General features: G+C 38.8%; 1 protein-coding gene across 1 annotated transcript; it reads left to right on the top strand.

Annotated features, from left to right (window-relative positions):
* The first annotated feature begins 1344 nt into the window (after positions 1-1344).
* TRPC1 (transient receptor potential cation channel subfamily C member 1) lies at positions 1345-23274 on the top strand. The gene is made up of 13 exons (XM_065072989.1): positions 1345-1665; positions 3389-3543; positions 4630-4731; positions 5663-5865; positions 7167-7298; positions 8549-8744; positions 10415-10751; positions 13452-13591; positions 15555-15698; positions 19217-19392; positions 19561-19762; positions 20321-20515; positions 21358-23274. The coding sequence occupies exons 1-13, from the start codon at positions 1530-1532 to the stop codon at positions 21583-21585; spliced, it is 2346 nt and encodes a 781-aa protein (XP_064929061.1). The 5' UTR covers positions 1345-1529; the 3' UTR covers positions 21586-23274.
* The last annotated feature ends 2558 nt before the right edge of the window (positions 23275-25832 follow it).

Below are 25832 nucleotides of genomic sequence, written 5' to 3'. Positions count from 1 at the left end.
AACAGACTAAACTTTGTCTTCGATACCTTGCACAGCATATTAACAAAGAGGATGCATCCATTTTGTTTCTATTACATAAGGTAATACTGAGAGTTGAGGGAATTAAGTGCTTGGATTCAGATCCATTTTTTTCTGTTTACTGGTTTTGAGTTATCTGGACAAGATTCAGTTACTAGTATTTGATAGTTACCTGTTTTCTGTTCCCAGTTTTAAACAAGGACTTGGTGTTGTACAGAATTTGAGTCCTTTGCCCTGAATCTGAGCCAAGTGAGTCTTAAGTCCTCATTCAACATAGGCCAAATTGAGCCTTACTTAATCTCTATACTGCAAGAATAAACGATCTTGAGATGTGCAAATCTGAAGTACTGTATTTACCTGTCCATGTACTCAGCAACTTACTCTCTCAGGGTCACTATTTTCAGTTGTGTAAACTATTGCTGTAGTGGTTTGTTCACTTCAGGAAAAAATCTGCTATGATTATGTGGCTTGCTAATACACGTTTAGAGTTACTTCAAAGTTTGATTGAGATGGGCTTTCAGGAAGAACCATCTCTTCTCAATGTAAAAATTTGACACATATGCTAAGAGCTACATCCTAAAGGATAAATGACAGCTACTGCCATCTGAAAATAATTGTTTTCTCTGAATAGTAATGTTTTAGAGAGTGCAAGTGTTAACCAAACATGATTCTTCTAGAGGAGATTCAAACAACAGCTTTCAGCTTATGTATTGGTCCTCCTTCCTCAGATGAAGTCAGTAGTGCCATCAGCTCTGACATTTAGGGATGAAATGGCACACTTTTTTAATATGGAAAAGGAAAAACAAATAGATGTGCTTTCTAGAAGTATTCCCAGAAAGGGAAAGTGAATGCCCCTCTGGCAAATGCAGGGTATTTCAAAAAGATGAACCTAATTTCGACTTCAGCTTTGGTCCATCTTCTTGAAACAGTGCGTGTTTGGAAATGGGGCCTGCTGCGGAGCTGAGCAGGGCCGCGGGCACCGGAGCAGCTGCCATAAGAACACATTTAAGGGAAAAAGCAGAAATGAGGACGATTAACAGTTAGATGTCGTGCTGCGGTGTGGTCGCTCGGTGCCTCAGCGGGCAGTCAGATAACGGGCTCTGTTGAAGGAAACCCGAGAAATCCTCCTCGCACCTCCTGCCCGGCGCTGGCCCCGTACCCGGCCGCCCCCGGCCCGCTGAGCGCTGTCGGGAAGGTCGGCAAACCAGGGCCGCGGGAGCGGAGAGAGAGCCCGGCAGCCGTGCCCCGGCTGCTTCTCCACAGACCCAGCGGCACCGCTGACGCTCCCGCCCCCGTCCCGCCGCCCCTCGCCAGGGGGACGCCGCCATCAGGCCTGCGCAGTGCAGCGGGGAGCGCTCGCCCTCCGCCCGGCCCTGCTCTGCCCGCCCGCGGGCTGACCGCGCCGGGGCTCGCCGCCCCGCTCCCGCCGGGCTGGCAGCGGGCACCGGGGGTCGCGCTGCGCCGCGCCACCGCCCCGCCCGCGCTCTGATGGGCCTGGCGGAGCCGGCGCCATGGCCGCTCTGTACCAGAGCGCGGACCCGTCCGCCTCGGCCTCGCCGAACAAGCTGTTGGCGCTGAAGGACGTGCGGCAGGTGAAGGAGGAGACCACGCTGGACGAGAAGCTCTTCCTGCTGGCCTGCGACAAAGGTACCGGCCCCGCTGCCTGGCCCGGCCACGCCTGCCTCGCCCTCGGGGAGCGGAGGCCTCGGCTCCGAGGGCCCGACCCCGCCCCTGTCCCGCAGCAGCGCAGCGACCGCGATGGCTTGTGCGGGGGCTGGCGGCAAATACTGCGGGTGCCGCGCCTCACGCCGGCGGCGCCGCGCCGTGCCCCGCCGTGCCCCGCCGCGGGGCTGCTGCCCGGACACCGCCGCCTCTGGCCGAGCCGCAGCGCCCGGCTCGGGGGCAGCCGCCCGGCCCCGCGGCCTCCCGCTGCCCCAGTGCCCGCGGGCGAAGGGGAAGGCGCGCTGGGCCGTCTCCTGTGCTTGTGAGGAGTTTGTTTTGTGTCAGAGTTCCTAAGATATTTGCTGTGTTCACTCTTAAATGAGACTGTGAGTAGGTAGTTATTGTAAAATTGGGGGTTTATTTAAGTATTTCCAGAACGAGTGAGACTGGCTTCCTATGATTTGTGCCCAGGGGGTAGATGGGAAGAGATTTTTCCTTTCTAAAATATGCTACTTATTTTAAGCATGTGTTTAGTTACCCTTGAGTAGAAACAATCTTAAACTCATCACAGTGTGTCTGAAATGTTGGACCCTGAGACAGGCATTTAATTGTGTGCTGGACGGTTGCGTGTAGCTGGGGCCGGTTGCAGGAGCCGGTGTGGTTACATACAGAGCTGTGTGCTGGCCCTGTGTTTAGGTTAGTTCCCAGCCCTACGAGTGTTTCTGCGGAGATGTTCGCCCGCGGGGTTAGCAGGCCTGCCCTGGTGCTCTCTTGCTGCCGGCAGCCCTGCTGCTGCTGTGGCCCGGCCTGAGGATCAGACCGACCCACAGCTTTCCACGTGTAAACAGAGGCTGGGGCAGCTAAGAGCCTGCACAAAGAAAAACGTTAAAATAAAAAGGGTATATAACAGCTGGTTTAGTGCTCTTGCAGACTCTGTATGTGTTCTGCTGCACATAAAAGCATTCTACATATACTTCTGTAAGTATTTTACAGCGAGGTCCTTTTTTGTCATAGTCTTCTGTGTTGCGAAATAATTTGCTACCCTAGAGAAAAACAATTCAAAGCTTTTATCTTTGGCAAGAAGAATCAATTAAATAGAGTAACACTAGACATGGCAGCCTGATGGATCTATACTGCAGTCAAATCGGAAAGTGCAGCTTATGTACATCTTACTGTAGTTAGCTTTACTTGCTTATCAAATGTGCTAGCTTGTATTTTATAACATTGCAGCATCATATCATACCTGCTTTGATGAGTAAAGTGGCTTCTGCTCAAGGAAGATGCAAACCTGTTTGTAGCATTGTAGAGTGGGCTTCTCTGACCCAATGGCTCTTTTGAACCAAGAAGCCTTCTCTGATGTAGTTGAACTTGATGTTTCTCGTGTCTCACAGGTTATGTATGAGCTTTTGCCCCAGCTTTGAAAAGTACCCATGCTTGTGTGTGTATTTTTGTTTTTAGGACTGAAACTAAAGGGGTGGATTAAAATACATCTTGGCACTTTCCTCAAAGAGATCTTCTGAAATATCTTTAGTTTTCTCCCTGATAAGAGAATGCTTATCTACCTTGACATCTTAATTGTCTGACATATTCAACATCTGTTGTCAGCTACAGAACATTGTCTTGTTTGATGGTACATGGTACTTAAACGTTTACATGCTTTTAGTGCTTTATAATAATAGTAAGTGACATTCATAAGTTACTTGTGCAGGTGACTATTACATGGTCAAGAAACTCTTAGAAGAAAACAGCTCAGGCGAAATGAACATAAATTGTGTGGATGTGCTTGGACGAAATGCCGTTACCATAACCATTGAAAATGAAAACTTGGACATACTACAGCTTCTTTTGGATTATGGCTGCCAGGTATACAACACATAAGTTACTGACATTTTTCAGTGTACTCGTCAATCATGACAAATGTATAGTAAAATTTTCAATTATATCAACAAGTCAGAATTTTATTTTAAATGTTATTCCTGTTGCAGAGATAATGTATAGATTATCTTCAAGCAATACAGTGTATAGTCAGAGTCTATCATATTAAAAAGTGTAGAATGCAGAGATCTCTTTGGATGTGAAGTATGCTAACTTTTTTAAAACGGTAGCACAGTTAGAAAAACGCACGTTGTATTAGACGATTTTAAGTTAGTGAAAGCATGTGTTTCTGTAGCGCTTTCTTGTTAAACTTGATCTGTGCTTGATGGCAGAGGCAGTTTCATACCAGCAATACTTCCTTAACGTAATGTGACATCTCTGCTGCTGCTGGGAGAGTTGCAGCTGTGATGACTGAATAAGTAAGACAAGGAAAAGTACTATTGTTTGTTAGGTTGTTTGATATTGGATGGAAAAAAAAACAGGATCACCTTTTTAGTGGCAAGAATAAAAGCCATGTCTTTTTATTTTTAAAGTAAAAAATTGAATTTTCTAAGCTGAATTAAAAATATTAATATCAACTGTATGGAAAACGAAAAGCTGTTTAGCTCAACGTAGGTGAAGTTTCAGAAGCAGTTACCAGCCCAGGAAAAAAAAGAAGCCTGTGTTCCTGGCTTCACCACAGAGCTGTGAATGTGGGGCTGAATCATCTCATATGCCTGAGTTTTGCTTCACAGATACTTGCTTTTAACATTTTTAATAACTTGTTAAACTGTACCTTAGGACTTGATTTTTCGCAAGTATCCTGCATCATCTTTGCTGGAAAGTAGTTTCTGTGATTCTTCTACTGTTTGTGCAATGAAACAAGTTGTCAGTAATGCTTTGCTAATTCCTGGAACAACAACCTCAATATGTGTTCTGACCATATGTGTGGTGATAATACAGAACATCACTGTAGTACTTTAAAAATAAGTTACAAAAAAAAAACAACAGTAAAATGCAGTTTGGCTTCAGATTGACTCTTCATGGTGTTTAAGTGGCTACTGTTTTCACATGTGACTTGTTTTCTTTCCTTAGTCATCGGACGCGCTTTTGGTGGCTATTGACTCGGAAGTGGTGGGAGCTGTCGACATTCTACTGAATCACCGACCAAAAAGATCCTCCAGACCAACCATTGTAGTTGAGTGTTGCTATTCCTTCATTTCTTGTTGGGGAGTTCAGGGGCTGTGCTGTTGTATTCTGAGTAACTGTAGTATGTAAAACAACGTTCTTAAATGAAATTCCACATCTCTAAGGTGGTAGAATCTATACATTAGGGATTATTTTTATTGCCTCTTTTGTCTTAAAGAATAGAGTACATTGTTTTGCTTTAACACCTAGGGAAACCAGTGGCCTTACACGTGCCAAATGCTAACAGATGCCTGGTTAGTCAGAAGAGGAAAAAAAAATAGAGTGGCTGTAAATGTTTCTTGTGGACTGTTTGCAAGCTAATTAGCAGCCTTGACCGATAATGAATATATTAATGTGTTGAAGCTTCCTAGATTTTTCAAGTAAATCTGTAAACATCAGATCTTCACCTTGAAATTTAATCTGTTGAAACTTATCTTGACAATGCTCAAGTATCAAAGTTTATTGAAAGTTCACAAGTAGAGGTGGGGGAAGGGAAGGAGTAAGGCATTGTGTAACAGAGTACAGGTATAGTCATGATCTATGTATACAGGTATAGTCATGATATATAACGGAGTGCAGGTATAGTCATGATATTTTTTTCTGTGCTTACATAGTGTAAATATAACTATTTTTTCTTAAATTAAAGCAAAATTAAGTTTTTAGGATCATGCATGTGTGCTGGAGAAGGTAGGCACTGAATGCCAGGTTTTCTGTGTAAATAAGCCACAAACATTTCTGTGTCCTTTCTTCATTTTCCAGGATTCATCTGAGAAGTAATTAAATATTGTTACAAATTTTTCTTTATTTTCATGTTATGAAACATAGGAAAATATTTTGAAGGAGGGATTCATTGTTGAACAGTCAAACAAAACTCCTACATTTAAACACTGTCATAGGAGTGTCTGTAACAAATTTAGATATTTGCTACATTTTATTCCAGAAACTAATGGAACGCATTCAGAATCCGGAGTACTCAACGACCATGGATGTGGCACCTGTCATTTTAGCGGCTCATCGTAACAACTATGAAATTCTCACCATGCTGTTAAAGCAAGACATATCATTACCCAAACCTCATGCTGTAGGTTGTGAATGCACACTGTGTACTGCAAAGAACAAAAAAGACAGTCTGCGACATTCCAGGTAAGAATTACTAGTCACAGACAGTAATAAAAAAGTTCTTATCTTAATTCTCTGGTGTTGCTTGGGTCAGCTTCAGTATGTTCCCTTTTTCTCTTTAAGGTGAACATTAAGAGTGGATTCCTTTAATATATTGTATTATCATGGTTGGGTTGTGCATATTAAGCTAAGTGCTGAAACCAGGACTCTTTCTTTTCTACCAGTTGTGTCACAGACATTCTAGCTATGTTGGGCTAGGAGCACTGGGATTATGCAAATAACATTTTTCTTGAGTTAGTTAATACTTGGGGTTTTTTGAGCCAGAATGAGGAGGTGGATAATTTTGTATCCTGTTTCTAAAAGTGTTTATGTAGCATGGATTGATGAATGGAAACTAAAGCCTTATTTTTTTCCGGTATTTTTGAAAGTAGATAGCTTTTTAATAAAGGCTTAAATGAGGAGAGGGGTTTACCAACCTTAACAATATTTTTTCTGGTTAACTTGACTACATATTTGAGGATTGAATACGATATAATATGTGAGGGTGAAAAATCACATTGCTCAAAGATCATAAGTAGACTGCAATTACAATATACAGTTAATTAATACATAATTACTCCAGTATGTATGCAAAATACTGAAAAATAAGGGAAGTGAAAGGGTAATTGTTACTGGCATTCAGCTACTACAGGCTCCATTCTTGTATCGATCTGATACACTGTGTCATTCAGTATGAGAAAAAGTGTCAGGGGATCCCAAGCAAACAAACAAACAATAGAAAAGCTTGAGATAACAGCTCTTAGCTTAAACTAGAACAGATAACATACTTGTCAGTGTTCATGAGTTACTAATTTTGCAAGAGGCAAACATCCCTTCAGATGCTTTTCCTGAATTAACTTTTTTGTATTGCACATTAAAGCTCCCCACTGGTTTTAATTTATTTTCTAAAGTAGAAGGTTGCCTTACATGCTTTACTTCCCTCTCTTATTTCCACTTGAAAAATCATAAGAACTACCGTATAACACGTAAAATGTCAAAATTTATCAATAATTTTATCCTTCTGCTGATGTACTGGTGACATCTGAGGTAGTGAGGAAAAGAAGAGGGAAGCAGGTTGGCCAGTTTTTGATATAAGGATTATAAGCATGTGAAGGACAGTATCTTCCATGATGTATCACTTGAATGCCTGTAGTCTCTGATTTTAAGAAACGCAATTGTTTTGTCTTTCATCTGACTGTTTTAAGGAAACTTTTGGAATAGGTTCTGATTTGGAACTGCTAATCAAATGAAACGTCTTCATTTTGCTTAATGTTCTTTTGTCACAGGTTTCGTCTTGACATTTATCGGTGTTTGGCCAGTCCTGCTTTAATCATGTTGACAGAGGAGGATCCGATCCTGCGAGCTTTTGAGCTTAGTGCGGACTTGAAAGAATTAAGCCTTGTTGAGGTTGAATTCAGGTAGGAATTCAAACTAACCAACTTCATACTTCCATGAAATTACATCTATAGAGATGCGTATGTATTAGAAAAGGTTTATTCTTAATTTTTTGTAATTGGAGTGTTTAAACCAATAATTAGACATAATGACAAGTTATATAATTTATGCCTCATTAGCAGTCATTCTGGCAGTTTAATTACTTTAAAAACTTTTAGGTCTAGACAGTTCAATGTGTATAGTTGCACCAGCAGTTCAAATTTCAGCTCTATTCTGGAAAAATAAATAGAAACTATGCTGAATGCTGACATATTTCAAGATTGCACACCTATCAATCATATCAATGTTTCATTAGTACTCTGCACTTGATTTTTCCCTACATGAGGATAGAAGTATGCAACACCCTGTTTGTACTGACCCAACTCATGTTGAAAGTTGTTTTGGGTGTTGTTTCTGAATTTTGCTCCTTTATATTATAAGACTCTGAAGAGCATGTAAGATTTCGTGCTGAAAATGCCCTGTCTGTTTAACAAACAAATTCTCAGTATAATTTTATGTTAAAACTATGCAGGTTTCTACCATTTTGAAACTTACCAGCACAAAAGCTTGTATTTTTTCTGAGACCATGAAAGGAAATATTTGTAGGGGTAAAATTCTACTTTCCTAAACAACATATGAATTTTCTGGTTTTATAGCTGATTGTCTGTCTTATTAAGAGTTTGAATGTTGCATTTACATGATACAATTTGGCACTAAAATGCACTATGTGCCAGGTGAGACAAGCAAATCATGTGCTTTATTTTCTTGTGTTTATTGTATGAATAAATAGTATTCAGTAAATAGACTTTAATTTTCAGATGACAGGAGTAACGCAAAACTCAAAGTAACTTCCAAGTGGAAAGTCCACATGATAACTTCCCAGCGCGATGTTTTGTGACTACTACGCTTTCTCATCTCCTGAAAATAATTCTAACCTTTAACTCTTTATATGAAACTCATAAGAATTTGTATACTGCAAGTCATTTCTCATTTTTATTCTGTCTAGTGGAGTTGCAAACTAAACTGAAGCGTAATTGCTATGTTACATGGTGAAACTTACTTGGAATTGCCTTCAGAATGCTTGGACTTTGACATGATTGTTGTTTGGTTTTGGTTTTTATTTTTTTTAAATTTGTCATAACATAACATACCATCCCAACCAAAAACAGTTAATGATTTGATGGAAAATATGTATGAGCAGTGTAATAGTATGTACTGTTTCTGTGTCCTTCAGAAATGATTATGAGGAGCTAGCTCAACAGTGCAAAACCTTTGCTAAAGATTTGCTTGCCCAAGCACGGAATTCACGGGAGCTGGAAGTTATTCTGAATCACACATCTAGCGATGAACACGTAGACAAGCGAGGATTGTTGGAGGAAAGGATGAACTTAAGCCGCTTAAAACTTGCAATCAAGTATAATCAAAAAGAGGTTTGTCTTTGCAGTAATTAGATTTCTGTATCATATTTTGCTAGTAATTAATTTAATTGTTCTGCCTCTAGACATAGAAGTGGAAATAAATTTTTAAGAATTACAGAAGAGGTGGTAATACACAGGACATCTGCATGTGAAACAGGGAAATTATATTGCGAGATACTGAGTGTTTCTTCAGTATTTACTGTGGTGAAGAATTTAGTATTTTCTGTATTGGACTATAGTCTGCTCTCTTAGGAACAGCTCTCATAGTGGCCATTGTTTGTTCAGATCCTCATTAAATCCTTGCCTAGGGAGGCACAAATCCTTAGGTGCCATACGTCATTTATCATCTTCTTGCCTGTCATTAGCTGTTCAGCTTTGGTTCTGGCCTCGTCTGTGCTGTTCAGTAATTATGTCAGACCTGTGCGAGTATGACTGAATGGCGCCTCTGTTCTGGAATAGTGGCGCCTTTCGTGCCATCCGTATGGAACTTCTTTCATGCAGTAAGTCATTGTTGTCTTTATCCATTAACAAATTATAACTCCAGTTTTGCTGTATTAGAAGGCAAGTGGGTATTTGGAGGATTCTGGTACAAGAACCAGGAGACAAAGTTTCCTTTCCATGCAGAATCCATTTTTAGTTAGCATTTGCAGAAGGCATTATAATTCCATTGTACGTATTTAGCCTTAAAGTGTTTGTGAAACTGTTAAAATACATAGTGTTTGAAAGTTGTAGTTACAGAATATCCTAGAGCCAGCATTACACATTTTTGGTATGCATTAAACAAGAATAATGAAGCGTTTCAGATGTTCTGGTTTTGAGCATAGTTTGTTTTTACCACAGTGGTTGGAGAATAACATTTTTTTATGTGGTATGAGGAAAGTATCTTTGAGGAATTTGTTTTGTTTCTGACAAGTGAACTATGGAGACAGTTTTTCATGGTGCTTTCTGAAATGTGATTATAATACCAAGGTTCTTTTTGTTGATATTTTTTAAGTGACATGACAAACCATCTTCTAGTGAAATATGTTCTTTCATAACTCCATGCAAATAAGCATCTGAAATTTTAAACTACCTTTGCATATTCTGTATAACCTTCAGAACAAAATTATCTTCTTTTGAGTGACTGATAGGATATAGCTTATTCTGACTTAAAATTAACCCCGGTGAATAGAGCCATAATGATTTTAAGAACTGGTATGTGTAAAACTGCTTGGTTGCTTCAGTCCTCATCTTACGAGGTGGTGTGTTTTACAATGTGGATACTATTTTGCAATAACAGTATCTTACTCTTCAGATAAGATCACTGTATTTTATAACAACAGACAATGAAGCTCTCTGAGGTATGATGTTATTTATATGCTAGATTTATAAGTAATTATAAATCAAAACTCATTCTTAACCTGAAAACCATTAAAAATCCAGTATGTATAATTCATGTTTAGGTGCTGGCTTTAAGTATGATATTAAATATTGGATGCTTAGGATCATAATAGGTCCATAGAACTTGTGTTGTCTTATAACTATTTCAGCTTAAAATTCTTGCCTTTTCCTGTTCATTGGTGACTACGCATAGTTTGAAAATGGATTTTATTACTAATAATGAAAGTTAATAACTTATATTAAGAAACCTGAGACTGATTTATGGTTTCTTTCGTTTTCTCTTTTTTTTCCCCTTTCCCTAGTTTGTGGCTCAGTCTAACTGCCAGCAGTTTCTGAACACAGTATGGTTTGGCCAGATGGCGGGCTATCGACGCAAGCACACGTGCAAGAAAATTTTGACTGTTTTGATGGTTGGCATTTTCTGGCCGGTTTTGTCCCTGTGTTACTTGTTAGCCCCTAAATCTCGAGTAGGTCGAATAATTCACACTCCTTTTATGAAGTTTATTATTCATGGAGCTTCATATTTCACATTTCTGTTGTTACTTAATTTGTATTCCCTTGTCTACAATGAGAATAAGAAGAATACAATGGGACCAGCCCTTGAGAGAATAGACTATCTTCTGATAATATGGCTGATAGGTATGTATGATTTCAGTAGATTGCATGACGATTGCAGATACTGATCAAACTATAATGAGTTGTACTACCTTCTTACAAAATTGGCATATTACTCATTGCTCCACTGAAGTTTACTCTTTGGGGAGTATATTGTTATGGGAAAAACAAAACAAACAAACAAAATACCCCACCAACCCAAAACATGTTTTGAGGAAGGGATGTGAAGTGTTGGAACAATCTCTAGTTATCACAGAAAGTGAAGTATCAAAGAGAATTTTGTAGGCTGTAATAGAAGTGGTACATCAACAATAAGTATCAGCTTGGTCTTTCATGACTATTCTGTAGTGCTTGATTTGAAAAGTAATAATAGAATTTGGACTTGTTGCAGAGTTGGCCCGTTGTTTAAAGAAACAAGTACATATGCTGTATGCTTTTGTGTGCATATGTATGCCCACATGATCCATCTTAGTCTAATAAATTGAAGGTGTGTGTTTCTCTCACCCTTGTTTTAAAACACAGAAACGAGTGTCATTTTACCATATAACTTTCCAATTCTATGTGTCATTGTCACTGATTATCATAACTGTACCTGAACAACTGCATGTTAATTCTGGTTGATGCAGTAGAGGGAGCCCAGGTATAATTTTTGTTGAGTACTCATGAACTTCTGTCTTGGTTGGAAATTCATAAAACCTTTAAACATGTTTTTGCTTGTTTGGTTTTTACATTAAAATTTGGTAAATAAATTCATGGGAATTTCTACTTTAAGGTAATTAGATATGTATAGTTTGGTTGCCTGGACTTCTAAAAAGCAATGATATAGTTGAAAACACCACAGTTTTTATCTAAGTAGTTGTGAGTGGCTTATTTGTTATTCTATGGTGGGGCTTTTTGTAATGGTGATTCCTTTTGTTGTTTGGCTGCATTAAAACTGTTGGGTAGTTCATGCAGATTTTGGAAATAGCAAGTAGCCCACACACAAACACATGCAGGTCTTAAATTTGAAAGCTTCAAATGTTGAGTACAAGTGAGTGTTACAGACTCCTCCTTTGTTTGAGATTCAATATCTGATTCTAGAAATTCTTTTGTTCCATCAAATCTAAAGTAGACGGAAAGAGTGTCATTAGGTGGTCTTGGAAATTTGAATGAAAGGCTGTAGAAACATTTTGTTTTCTTCATGTAGTATTTTAAGGTGGATTTCAGATAAGATTGAAAAGTGACCTTTAAGTAACCTAATTATTAAAATCAGGTTATTTTTGACATTATTTAATCTTAAGATTTTTTTAAAATAGGAATTGCATTTATAGCTTAAATGCATATTTTATAATCACATATTGTACTGTTGGAAAGGAATTAATTTAGAAAATGCGTGACAAAATGGATTGGAATAAAAAGAACCGAGTAATAAGGATTTACCTGTATTATTGTCTTGCATAGTCCCATTAAAATACTTTTTAACAATCAATGTCAAAACGGCCACAACAGAATTTCTAATACTTTCTAATAGCAGCTGGTTTTGTGTTCTGCTAGGTTAACTTTCCAAATCATGAATACAGTAATTCTCTTTTTGAAGTTATTTAGCCTAAATCATTCAAGTGTCTTCCCTAGCAAAATAAAGCAACAGGGAACTCAAATTCTTGTGTGTGTAAATAACATCAGTTATAGCATCCTTTACCTCTCCAGCTCTTTTTACTGATTCTGTGACAAGTTTACTGTAAAATACATGATGATCATATGGAAGGGAACAGAGATTGTGCTTTAGAAATATTTTCTTTATAACCAGGAAGGAGAGAGATTGATGTAAGTCTTCTAATGAACTGCGCACAGCATGCTTTTTTTGTTTAACAGGCTTTCCAACATTGCAGGAAAACTTGTTGAACAAATAAAGTCATATATAAGTATCTGATTTTTTTTCCATTTGCTGGATCTTGTTCTTACTGGGCCAGAGTTTTAGAAAAATTGCCAAGTCCTAAAAGCTAAACCAAATCTAACAGTTTTTAACTACCGTTTGTACGTATTCTGCTTTTCTTCTTGTCCTAAATATAGTAGTATAAATCTGAAGTACTCAAAAAACATTAAATAACTGATTATTTGTAGAAATCAAAGGTGCCATTATATTTCATCTAATGGTCCTTTCAAATTTTATAAAAATGTCAAGTCTGTAAGAGACATTCACTTAGTAAAAATCTTAGCAACTATATTTTTCCATATAGCCAGACATGGTTAACAATGCTAAAATTAAGTTTGTTATAAGGATCCTGAATATTTAAATGCATGTTGCTCTAAGTCAAACTTTGATTTTTGCAATCTTAAGTCATGGTCTCTTTTTGCTGCTAATGTTATTTAATGACAGTTAAGTTAGGAAAAATTTCTACGTTTTGGATCATTTCAGTAACACACACTTCTGAGAAACACTTGATACTTCATACAGAAATGTAATGCTTTCTGTAGTGCTTTTCATTTCCTCTCAAGCCCTTTTTTTATTGGAGAATGTGTTTCTTAGCTGGAAAGTAGGCTTGAAAAGCTTAAACATTCTGTTGCCTTATGATTAATGCTTTTAATCCAATGCAATGCTTTTAGTAAATCTACTTAATTACTTCTTTCTGTTAGCTAAAATATCATTTACAAAAGCCAGTTAAAAGTGCTTTAGTTGTAAAAGAATATCTATTCAGTGCAATGGCTTGACTTCCCTGGTGTTTTGTTGTTTTATTTTTCCTGCAGGAATGGTGTGGTCGGATGTTAAAAGACTCTGGTATGATGGTTTAGAAGACTTTTTAGAAGAATCCCGTAATCAGCTTAGTTTTGTCATGAATTCTCTATATTTGGCAACTTTTGCTCTCAAAGTAGTTGCCCATAACAAGGTGAGCACCCATCTTCAGAGATGCAAAGCTCCTCTGGGCCCAACTGGGCAAATATAAATGTAGCACATTGCTGCAAAATATGTGAAGATATGTTATGTGTGGTATGTTAGTTGTGGTGTGTTGTAGTTAAGTGTACCTTTAGTAATAGCCTATTACATGGATACAGTTTAAGCTTCCAAGTTGTGTTCTGTGTGATCTAGGCCATGTAGTTGTCAAGATTGCTGGTCTTGTTGCATCTTGGGCTTCGAAGAGAAGTTGGTGAGGCAAATAGGGCGTTAGAAAAAGCATCAAGACATCTCCAAGTACTCAGGGACCCCAAACAGGGTCGCTGCCTTCCTAGTAAGAACTGGCTGCTCTTCCAAACAGCTTGGATTGGCATTTGGGGAAATCTCCCCATACAGCTCATCTGATTTGGCATTTGAGTACCGCCGATTCCATAGAACAGTACTCTGCAGAAAGCTGATAGTAATCTCTGTGTTTAGATTGTCTTAACGCTTTTTTGTTACAGAAAAAATTATTAAGCTTTAGATTACATATGCTCAGATGTCACAGGTGGATGTGTTTGGGCTTGGTGTTTTGTTTTGGTGTTTTTTTGTTGTTGTTGTGTTTTGGGTTTTTTTATTTATTGTTTTTTGTTTGGTGATAGTTTTTTTGGTTGCTTGGTTTGTTCTTTTTTCTTTTGGTAAGGAAAAAAGCACAAAGGCCATAGAGAAGCTTTGTCTTTTCTCTTTGAAAAGCCATCTGGATTTAATTGGAGATACAAGTTTTGAAAATTATCATTCCCATTCTGTTGCATGTGTTGTTAGCTGCACAGCATATGGCAAGCTGCCAGACCCATCAAATATGCATATTCTGGCAAAATTCAAGGCAGTGCAGTAGCACCATTATTTTGTGTTGCGGACTGTGAGCTGACAGCTGTCTGGCAGCTGGGAGGGACATAAACTGCTTCAGTTCTTCCCAGCTCGGTGTTTGGCTCACTTCCCTATCCTTGCCTGGATTCAGAGGCTGGTAGTTCTTTGGAAAAGAAAGCTTCATTTCTTGAAAAAAATAGAGAATACCATGTTGGGCTGCCTTCCCAACCATTTGCTTTTCAACCAGCACGTCTACAGTAGTAGTTCCTTTGCTGAGAGCCTTTTGCTGCTAATTTAAGTTGTAACCTTTTTGAAGATGCAGGACTCCTGTCCTATGCAACAGGCACATGATGGCTTTTTTGCCACTTTTACATGGCAAAAAATATTTTTATACTTTATAAATTATTTACAAAACCAAATAAAAATGCTTGGTTTATATCTTAGGTCTATATTTTAGTCACTGAAGCTGTAAGAAATGAGTCTCTGTAACAGAAGGATTTGTACACATCAATTGCAATGTATAAAAACATGTTTAGCTGTGTTTCTTGCCATCTTTGTGCAGCACAGTTTCAGGCAAGTTATTTTAGAGCAACTTTGAGTTCACTAGTTTTTGAACATCCATTTTGAGATATCAGAAGCTGATAATATAAATGCTGGATATTTTCAGCCAAGCCAAAAGTTAGGGATCTGTGGATTATTCCATGAATAGCTGAATAGTACCTAGTGGGTTTCCTTCGGGGTGTGTTTACACCAAGTTTACTTGTGACTCCCCTTCTCTGTAGTCACTCATAAAATCCCTTGAAGGAACCCCAGATCCTAAGTACTTCTATATCTTTCTAAAGCTGGTTAAGACCAGCTGTCACTACATTGAAATTGCATGGGTACATTAGTTAGGTGTTGAATTTAAATCGTCTGATTTCTGGCTCCCCCTGGAATGGCTTTTAAAATGTCTTTTCTAAAAAGAGTGAGATATCTGAAAGCAGTAAGCCATCTATGACTCGTATGTGTTAATTTCTTGTATGTTATTGCCTGTTCTGGAGGCAGAAGTAGGGAGCGGTGCCTGTCTGTATTTACAATGTCAGTGATCTCAGTTTGTTCTTTTTACATTGCAGTTTCATGATTATGCTGAAAGGAAGGACTGGGATGCGTTCCATCCTACCCTGGTGGCAGAAGGTCTTTTTGCTTTTGCTAATGTTCTTAGTTACCTGCGTCTCTTCTTCATGTACACAACCAGCTCTATTCTGGGACCACTGCAGGTGAATATCAAATATTAAACTTGATCTTAATTTGCTATGAAGTCTTACAGCAAAGAGAAAAAGGCCAAATTAAAGTAAGAAAGAGTAAAAAGTAGAAAGAAGTACTATTGTATTGAAGTTTGGGTTTTTAATCTCTCGTGTAAAGCTTACTGATTTAGATGGAAAAGGTAAGAAAAAGAGTGGAAGACCTAGTGTAGTTCACTTTCTAACAGTGTTTTTTTTCCCATGATAACTGTACCTATACTGTTTTCATGTGTTCTTAGCTTAACCGACTACATAAGTGTTTGCAGTTCGAAAAATGTAAGGGTCAGGTTCTTCGGTAAAGTCCTATGCAAATGACCATCCTAATTTCTCTCAGAAAGATAGAGGAATGAGATGTGTAGCAAGTGAACAGTAATCAAAAAAGCCCTTTTATGCCTGTGATCTCACTGAAGTTAAATATAGAGTTGAATTTATTTGAAGGATATAAATCTCTCGAGTATTGAAACAGTCATCTATTTATAGCCAGTTATAAGAATCACAGAATGGCTGGGGTTGGAAGGGACTTGGTGGACCCAAGGGTGCAATAATACAGAAGGTCTCATACCTTCAGATGCAATTACCTCCCTCAATCCTTTTTTAGATTAGAAGGAGGAAGAAAGCAGCATTCTAAAAAATATTGTGAGTAGAAGTCACCTCTTATTCTACTAGCAACATTTTTTGCCTTTCTTTGGTTTATCTGTTCAGCTTTAGTCCTCAGCACTGACTGATTTTGTTACTTTGCCAGGGAAAAGCCCTTACAAACTGAAGTACCTGTTACTAAAAGCGGAGCTCACTGAGGAAAGCTTTGTGTCAGTATTCTTCCAGCTTCTTTGGCCTTTCTGGGAGGGTTATGATGGTAAATCAGATCAGACAAGTCTCTGCTTTTTTGTTCCAATGATTCTGTTTATTTTTTTATTTATTTTTCCCCTGATAGTGATACGATTTAGTTACTATAGCTGGTTGTCAACATCATCACTGGGTTTGCAAGTGTCTGTTGAATGAAAAGATGCTTGGAATAAATAAGGTCATCATCCAGTGATTTATACTGATGGAATTGCTAATAGTTGAAATCAGTGCTTTGTCTTCTAATGCACAGGACTGGTTTTAAGAGCTTTGTGGCAAGAGGATGATCTGCACAAAGGCAGAATAAGTATTTGGGAGCAGCAGTTTTTTAAACTCTTGCTCTGCAGCTGGAGCTATACCGAAGGAGGTTCTGAAGTAAATAGTTTTGGCTCACATCATTAGGTCTTGTATGAAGGCTTTAGGATCTAGCTGAAAACCTCCAGCTCGAAGGACCAGCTCATTTTAATGAGTCAGAGTGTTCGATCTTGCTGCACAAATAATTATCTTTTACAATATTTTTGTTTCATACAGAAAAGAAAAATAATTGCTTGTTAAATTGGTCTTCTAAAAATCATCTTAAAAAGTGCTTTAAAAAGAGTGCTCGTAGTTCTTATAACCAGTTTAGTATTATTGGAAGATGCCTGTTTCTCCTCATAGGGTTTTGTTTGGTTTACTTCTTTCCCTTTTCTCTCTGGCTGTGTTGCCGTTAATTATTTTTACTTTTTTTTTTCTTTTATGCATTTTTTAATGGAACTGTACTTGAATACTTTGAAAAAAATACTTAAGCTTTGGTGTTGCAGTAAGCATCAGATTTGTTATACAAATTGGTTGAACACTGAAGTCTCTCCACATTTTAAAGAGATTCACTGTTTAATGTGGATATTTATTTATGTACTAGATCTTTCACAAGTTTTTTATTAGGAGGCTATGTTATGAAATTTCCCAAGTAAATAAAAACAGTCAACAGTCACCCCATTCAGTGGCACACTGAAGCTTATGTTATTACTGTTGGCCAGTATAGCTTGTGCAACAACTCTTACAGTATTTTCTGAAAGTAGGTCACAGAGTTCAGATGGTGGTAATGAAATATGGCATGGAAACCCCACAGCCTGGCGGGGGTGAAGGCAGTTACTATGTTCTCTTAGCTATTAGAGTTATTTTTAAGCATTCAGTTACTTCACTTATTGATTAATAAAACCCATTTTAATACAGATTTGTAAATTGGCTGTGTGTCATGGTTTTTTATTATTAAGAGCAGATCAAGTAATATTTCCCTAGATTAGATCATTAGCTCTCAAATGCTTAGAAATTATAAATACTTAAAAAGGAATAGCATGACTATATGAAGAGAGCAACTGGTATTTGGGCTGTGTTGTGACACTCTATTCCAGGCAAAACAGTTTGGGGCGGTTTGGACCATTTGTACATTTCTGTTTCATCTACTTTGTCTCTCTCTTGCCTGCAACCATGTGTGAGTTAAACGGTAAATGTTTTGTGTAGGGGTTTGTTTTTTTCTTTGAAAGGACAGATGAGATGAAATTATCATGGGGATTACACTCATCCTCTGACCAAAGGAAATAATTACTGCATAGCTCTGCCTGCAGTTGCCGATTCTCCATGTCTGTGGCAAACTGCACAAAGACCCAGGAGCTGCTGTACAACAGGGATACTCAGTGAGTTTCCAGTAGCGTGGGAGGGAGCAGGAGCTGGTGCTTCATCTCACAGTAAAATTATACTTGCAAAACCTGACCAGTGATACAATTCTGGACTAGGATTTGGTACAGATTGTGATTCATATAGGATTAGGCTTTCCACACACTGGTTTATATAGATGATTAGATTTGCGTGACCCCATTTTGTTATTTGCATTGTTTATAACGGTATATTGTTCTCTGAAGAAGTTTGTAGGAAGAGTAATTGAAATGCTGTAATTGTGATGCTGTGTTGTTTAAAAAATTGTGCTTAATGACAAATTAAGTCAGGGTCCTTTCTGTGTTGGGAAGATGCACAATCATGATTGTTTTTTAAAAGATGTATTTATACTGTTGCAAGCTTCCGTGTAGGATATTCCGAAGTGGAAACTAATGATCTGAATTTCATGTCGTATCTTCTATATTTTACACTCTTCAATGCTTATTTTCTTACACACCTACATTGTGTATGTTTAAAATCTTATATAAAACATACAGTGAATTAATTCTGTCTTCTGCAAATGGGCTTTGATGAATTATGATTCCAAATGTTTTGATTAATTCAGTATCCTTATGAAGTGTTTTCTTATCTTCTATGATGGTATTGATGTTCAAGTGCGTCTCATTTACTGCTTTTATCTACTGACTTGTGAGTTCTTTATTACCATTGGGATTACAAATAAAGAGTAAGGTGTGCATACTGTTGCTTATGGTTAATTGAAAGTAATTAACTTATTCAGTGATGTTAAAACTACATAAATTTTCTTTTAACATCAGGAATTTTTCCCTGAAAAATGGTACAAGGATACCTCCTGATTTTGAGGTCTGGTTAGCATCTTAAATTTTAAGTAAAACATTGAAAATGTAAATAGATATGTTTTCCTCGATTAGAAGCTGAAGGAGAGAGTACGAACAAAAATAACGACATGATTTACTAATACTGGAAATAAATCTACTTCACAGATTTCAATGGGACAGATGCTACAAGATTTTGGAAAATTTCTGGGCATGTTTCTTCTTGTCTTGTTCTCGTTCACAATTGGATTGACGCAACTTTATGATAAAGGATTTACTGTAAATGAAGAAAAGGACTGTGCGGGGATTTTCTGTGAACAACAGAGCAATGACACATTCCACTCGTGAGTTTGTTATCTATGAAACAGCTGTATTGTTCCAGCCCTTAATTCCTAGTAATTAAATAAAACTGGAATTTTTCACTGAACTTGAATTTACTTGAAGTAAACATCAAATGAATTTACATGAAGTGTTTGCTTTACCTAACCATACTATTTTTTCTTTCTTTGTAGGTTTATTGGCACATGTTTTGCTCTGTTCTGGTACATATTCTCCCTGGCCCACGTAGCAATCTTTGTCACACGTTTTAGCTATGGTGAAGAATTACAGTCTTTTGTGGGTGCTGTTATTGTTGGTACCTACAATGTGGTGGTTGTGATTGTATTAACTAAGCTCCTTGTGGCAATGCTTCATAAAAGTTTCCAGCTGATAGCGGTAAGTGTTTTCTGATTAAGTTCCAATAATTGCTAGCTCTGTCTTTGCATTTTATACAAATTTCTTCCTACACTGTGTGGGCTAATTTACAGACCTACATGGATGAGCTCTGTCTTTGAGCTCAAAAGGGGCATCTTTCCTTCAAATATAAACTTTTAATTTACTTTGATCCAAATAAAATGGGTACTTTGCATGATGAACATGTGCAAGGCTTTGGCCCTCTGGGAATTGAACAGTGTCTCGATACAATGGCTGTTCAAACAAGATGCTATTCTTGATAAGGTGTGGGGCTTGGGCATTTGGTAGGGGATTTATACCTTCATAGCTGAAGTTTTTATTGACACCAGAGTATATAGTGAATTGAAGAGATTTTTTTGGTATTTGAATTATTTAATGTTAGTTACAAATTTATTAACATACTATATAATCTGTATATTAAAATACTATATAATCGAAGCTGAATAACGGTCAGTTTTTAAGGTATGATAACATAAACCTTACGAACTAACCTGCTAATAGTTTTGCTTCTGATCTCTGTTAATGTTTCTGATGCTTTAGAATCATGAAGATAAGGAATGGAAGTTTGCTCGTGCCAAGCTTTGGCTTAGCTACTTCGATGACAAATGCACGCTACCTCCACCTTTCAATGTCATTCCCTCTCCCAAGACTATCTGTTATCTTTTCAACAGTCTCAGTAAATGGATCTGTTCTCATACATCAAGTGGCAAAGTGAAACGTCAGAACAGCCTAAAGGTAAGAAATGATTGGGAAAGCTGTAGGCTCTGAAGTTGGAAAGGTGCTGGTTGCTAAAATGAATCAGCAAATTGCTGTGTGAAGCTGCCTGACACGTGTTGAGTGCTACTAAGATAAATAGGAGTTATGGAATAATGTGTGGTGCGTCCAAAATATAAATAAATGTTACCTATGTGTATAATACTTAAGTAAGTTTCTATTAACTTTCTGTTTGGGGAATTTCAACCCCATTTCCTCTAAGCCTCTGTTCCTCCAGAAATAGGCTGGAAAAAGGCTTTGCTTGATTGCAAACTCGTTGTAACCTCAAGGCAGTATGTGCTAATCTCAAAAATGGTGAGGTTAGAAATGTTCTTTGGGGAGAGTAATTGGCTTTAAACGTGTTAGAGAAGTGTCAAAATAAATAACCAAAAAGGATCACTGAAGCCTGTCATTGTTGGGGGGAGGGATATTTTTTTGTTAAATAAACATTTTTATTGTACCCTGTAATTTTGCATACTAATTTTGCATGTTCTTGCTGACAAAAATAGCATTAAATAAACTAAATTCAAAGACTTCATGGTATGGGTACTGACAAGCATTCAGGATTATGGAACTCTTAATTGCTTATAGGATGATTACCATCCCAAATAGATTAGAAATTTTTGGTTTTTACTGGTACAGTAAATGATAATATAATTTAAATGTTGCTGGCAATTGACATGCATTGTACCTTTTTGTGCATCAGGATGTATTTTTAAAATAGCTTTGTTATTTTGTTCATATTTATTTTCTGTATAATTGTATGCCGGCTTTAAGGCTCAAAAATCGCTTCTGCATAGTAAATGTGTGATGTTTGTTTAAAGGAATGGAGAAATCTGAAGCAAAAGAGAGATGAGAATTATCAAAAGGTGATGTGTTGCTTAGTCCACCGTTACTTGACGTCCATGAGACAGAAGATGCAAAGCACGGATCAGGCAACTGTGGAAAACCTGAATGAGCTGCGGCAAGACTTGTCAAAATTCCGAAATGAAATGAGAGACCTGCTTGGCTTTCGAACTTCTAAATATGCTATGTTTTATCCAAGAAACTAAGGCCTAACTTCTAAACAAAAAGTCTGTGCTTTTAGATACCCAGAGATGGAAGTGTTGACCAAATAGAAAAGATGATTATTGCACAATAATACATTTGAAAATGCATTTGCATGAGCTGCAGCTAGATGCAGAATTGGTGGAAATAAATGCAAACCCAGATATAGTAATTTTCTTAAGCTTTTAGTGTGTATATAAAATTTGTATATAGGATTTTTTTAATGTTCCTCAGACTGTGGCTGCCAGGTGTCAGAGCTTCATAACTAGCACAACGTGTTTATTTCTTCTATTTTTGCTGGCTGTTCCTTTTTGATACTTGTTTTTCAAGTTGTGAGAGAAGATAGGCTTTTTAAGACAAAAATCCAGCCTATGTATATTTTTAATAGAAAAGTCAGATATAGAATAATAGAAAATTTCCAGCACGTTGGAAATTATGTTTGACTGTAGGTTACAGTGCATGAGAAGACTGTTTGGCTCTGAAAGAGGCAGTTCTAGTGCCAAGTTTTGTATGTTACCCTGGACTGTATGCTAACACTTACAGAAAATCGAATCATCAAGGCTCTTCCCTTTCATGAGAACATTCACAGTTTGACCTCAAAATAGACCAACCATTTCTTGAATATTTATGGTTATATGTAAGACCATCAATTCCTGCGTGGATTTTTCAGCAGTGCCTCAAAACTATGTTTTACTATACATGTTAAGATTGGAAACAGAATTTTAAAACTGACCTGTAAACTTTTAAAATTTAACATCTTGGGGTTTTAAAATCTGGACGATAAATTATTTGAAATATCAAAACCTGTGATTTAACAAAAATGAGGGGGAGCACTGAGTGCTGTTGTTTGCAATGCTGAACAATTCCTGTGGGACACTGTGCACGTCTTTCTGAGAACACGCCTTGTATCTGCTCATGGGACAGCTGTAGTTTAGAAGGGCCTGCTTCAGGCAGCTTTTACATATCCTACTTTTAAACTTGTCTTTCTTTTTTTCCTTTTTTTTTTTACCCACAGTTGTTGCCAAGCTAAACTTTTTTTTGGTGTCAGGAATACTGTGTTTTGTGAGAACATGTGATTTGACTTTGCTTACAATGGACAGTAAGGGCTTTGTGGATTTTCTGTGCTAGAGGGTCCTATACGGCTTTATATGCTTACATATAATTCAAGTTGACAAATTGTAACTGAGAAATGTGAGATTCCTGTATTTTAGGTATGAAATAAGTATATTTATGACAGCTAAAGGATTGACTGACAATTTTACTGTTATGGTGGTGCTCTTCTAAAATGGTCTTGTATCCAGAAGGCGCAGGTAGCCATAGTGGTCTTTGACCACAATTGATTTGGGGAGGTTGATAAGAGTGGAGGCGTACATGAATGTTTACTTTTTTGGAGGAATTCTTACAAAACTCTTTCTTGTAAAGGTAATATATTTTCTGTACTGTGAAATTATGTATATCTGAACTAGGGTTTAATAGTTTGCTTCCAGAAGTCTTATAGAGGTATTCTGATAAGTCTGTTGGCTTTTCACGTGAATAAGAAGCTAACCTCTTGTGTTCAAAGCAAAGGAGATCACTGAATTTTGTATTTGGACTCAGATCTCATGTTTGAATAATACACCAACGTAAAAAGTATGTGCTGTGTATGTTATGTATATCCAAGAAAGGAAGCAGACAAATAAAAGCTCTTAGAAAAATATGGTGGTATTAATATTAGTCGTATTTGAAACACATTGTATCAGGTACCCTATTAAAAGTACTTTCTTTGTCATGTTAAGATAGTAAGTTTGAGGAAGGTAGCTGGTGTTAGTGTGTTATTACCGTTTTTCCTTGTGGAACCATCCTGTTCATCGCAATGGCTTTGTGCCGTTCCAGACACGCTAGATTGGATTCCAGATGCAGTGTTGGCCACTTGGCGCTCGGCTCCCACTCGTAGTTCTCCTGGGAAGGTGGGTTTGTTATCTGTACGAAGCAGCACGCTAATGTCGCTATTTCTCATTGCTTTCAGGACGTTAAGCAGAGTCCCTCAGCGCTGGCCTGGTCATCGCACGTGGCACTCTGTTCTACTACAGCGTACATGTGCCCTTAGGCATAACTGTCTTATTTCAAGGCACTTTTAGGGGGCGTTGGATTGGATGTGGGAGTTGCAAAGTTTTTATTTATCCATGGAAATATATATGTATAAAGCGGTAGCAGAGACAGAGAAGTTTGTTCCCTATAGTGCCTTAGTTGTATGACATTTTGCATTTCTGCTTTGTTTGAAAGCTGTTGTAGTCTTTCCATCTACTTTGCTGCTCATCAATCCAGAGTGCTTTGTACTATTTGGTCAATCTTGTCTTATCGTTTAGACTTTCCTGCTTCACACGTATTAAACATATCATTGCTTTCTCATTTGGCAGTGTAATACCGGCTGTTCCAGAGGTTGTCTGCAGATGTTGGGGCTCTGATACTTCCCTTCTGGACACTTGGAATGGTTCTGGACATGCCCAGAGACAAAATTTTACATGCAAAATGTTGATTTTTCTTTCATATGAATGTGTGTTTTGTCTTAGCTCTAACTTTGCCTCCATGAACGAAAAATCGAGATGGAAGTTTTCATGGTATCTCCATTTGTAGCAGAAAGGTCAGAACCATTCATTACTGAAAGACAGCTTACTCTATGCTCTTCCTGAACTATGGTTTTGATTATTGTTTCTGTTGAAATTATTTCAGAAATTGTATTTCAGATAATTTTGATTCTGTTTGGTTGCAGATTGTATTTTTAGTGTCTGGAGTTTACAGTCACTATGTCTGCTTTTAAAAACTTGTAATAGTTGTTACCTATGTTTTGTAACCGATCCTTACTTGAGAAAACGGGCCCCATTCTGCTAAGTCCTGGCTCCCGTTCCCTGTTGCAGGGCGGCTGCTGCCAGTGCTGCTATTTGGGAAAGAAACTGGTCTGAAGGGAGTGTCGAGAAGAACAGGCAGGAGCTTTCCCTGTTTACCGGCTGGGGAAGGAGAGGAGCAGCTGCCAGACTCCTTGCCTCGCTGAAAAAACTTATGTGACAGATGGTTATGTCATCACAAATAAAAATAGATCATTGTAGTTCGAGACAGTTCCGAGCATGGTTTCCACGTTGCTGCTCCCCAGGCTGCTGCTGAGGAATGTGGAGAACACCATGCACAAAAACCTTTAATCTGCATAGGAATCAATACTGGAAAATCAAAGTTGCCATTTAAAATTCTTTAAGTTACAGAATTTGATCTGCTTTCCAGAGGAATGTTGCTGTCATTTCCACAGCGAAGCGCTGTTGGATGGCTCAGCAGAGCGCAGCCCGGGCCGTCTGCCGGGCGGCTGCCGCGGGAGCCGTGCGGCGCTGCCGGCTCGGGCTGGGCGCTGCCGGCTCGGGCTGGGCGCTGCCGGCTCGGGCTGGGCGCTCTGGGCTCGGGCTGGGCGCTGCCGGCTCGGGCTGGGCGCTGCCGGCTCGGGCTGGGCGCTGCCGGCTCGGGCTGGGCGCTCTGGGCTCGGGCTGGGCGCTCCGGGCTCGGGCTGGGCGCTGCCGGCTCGGGCTGGGCGCTCCGGGCTCGGGCTGGGCGCTGCCGGCTCGGGCTGGGCGCTCTGGGCTCGGGCTGGGCGCTCCGGGCTCGGGCTGGGCGCTCCGGGCTCGGGCTGGGCGCTGCCGGCTCGGGCTGGGCGCTGCCGGCTCGGGCTGGGCGCTGCCGGCTCGGGCTGGGCGCTCCGGGCTCGGGCTGGGCGCTCTGGGCTCGGGGTGGCCGCTCCGGGCTCCCGCTGCAGCAGCCGGCCTGGCGATGCTGCGGCTGCTCGGCTGTCACAGGGGAGAGGCAGCAACAGCAGGAGAACGGCAATCCACATCCCTCTACCGAAATAAGCAATTAGTGCTTCGAGTAAGCACTGGGGCTTTCAGTACAGCTTCCTGCCTGTGGTTACAGATTATCGGAACTCTGCTATGGTATTTATGCACAAGGAAAACAAGTACTCTTAGGTTTTGTTCCATCTGTATCGTTCCTGTTAGTGCTCAAGTTTTATCCTGTTGGAAAAGCATGTATTTCATATCTGCTTTTGACCAAAATGTTCTTCAACTTGTCAGTATTAATCTTCACCTATAATCTGTTCATATTCCTCTGTCTTTGGTTATAGCCTTTCAAAGTATCAAATAACTCTGTACAACTGACAGACGTGACAAAGATCTCTTAACATTATGACATTGTGTAACTGCTTCCAGTCTGTTCCTTCCCTTATCCTCAAAACAGCTAC

Source organism: Columba livia, chromosome 9 (genome assembly GCF_036013475.1).
Source record: "Columba livia isolate bColLiv1 breed racing homer chromosome 9, bColLiv1.pat.W.v2, whole genome shotgun sequence".
Classification (NCBI taxonomy): Eukaryota; Metazoa; Chordata; class Aves; order Columbiformes; family Columbidae; genus Columba; species Columba livia.
Note: the sequence above shows the minus strand (reverse complement) of the source record. Positions and strands in the feature narration are given on the sequence as shown.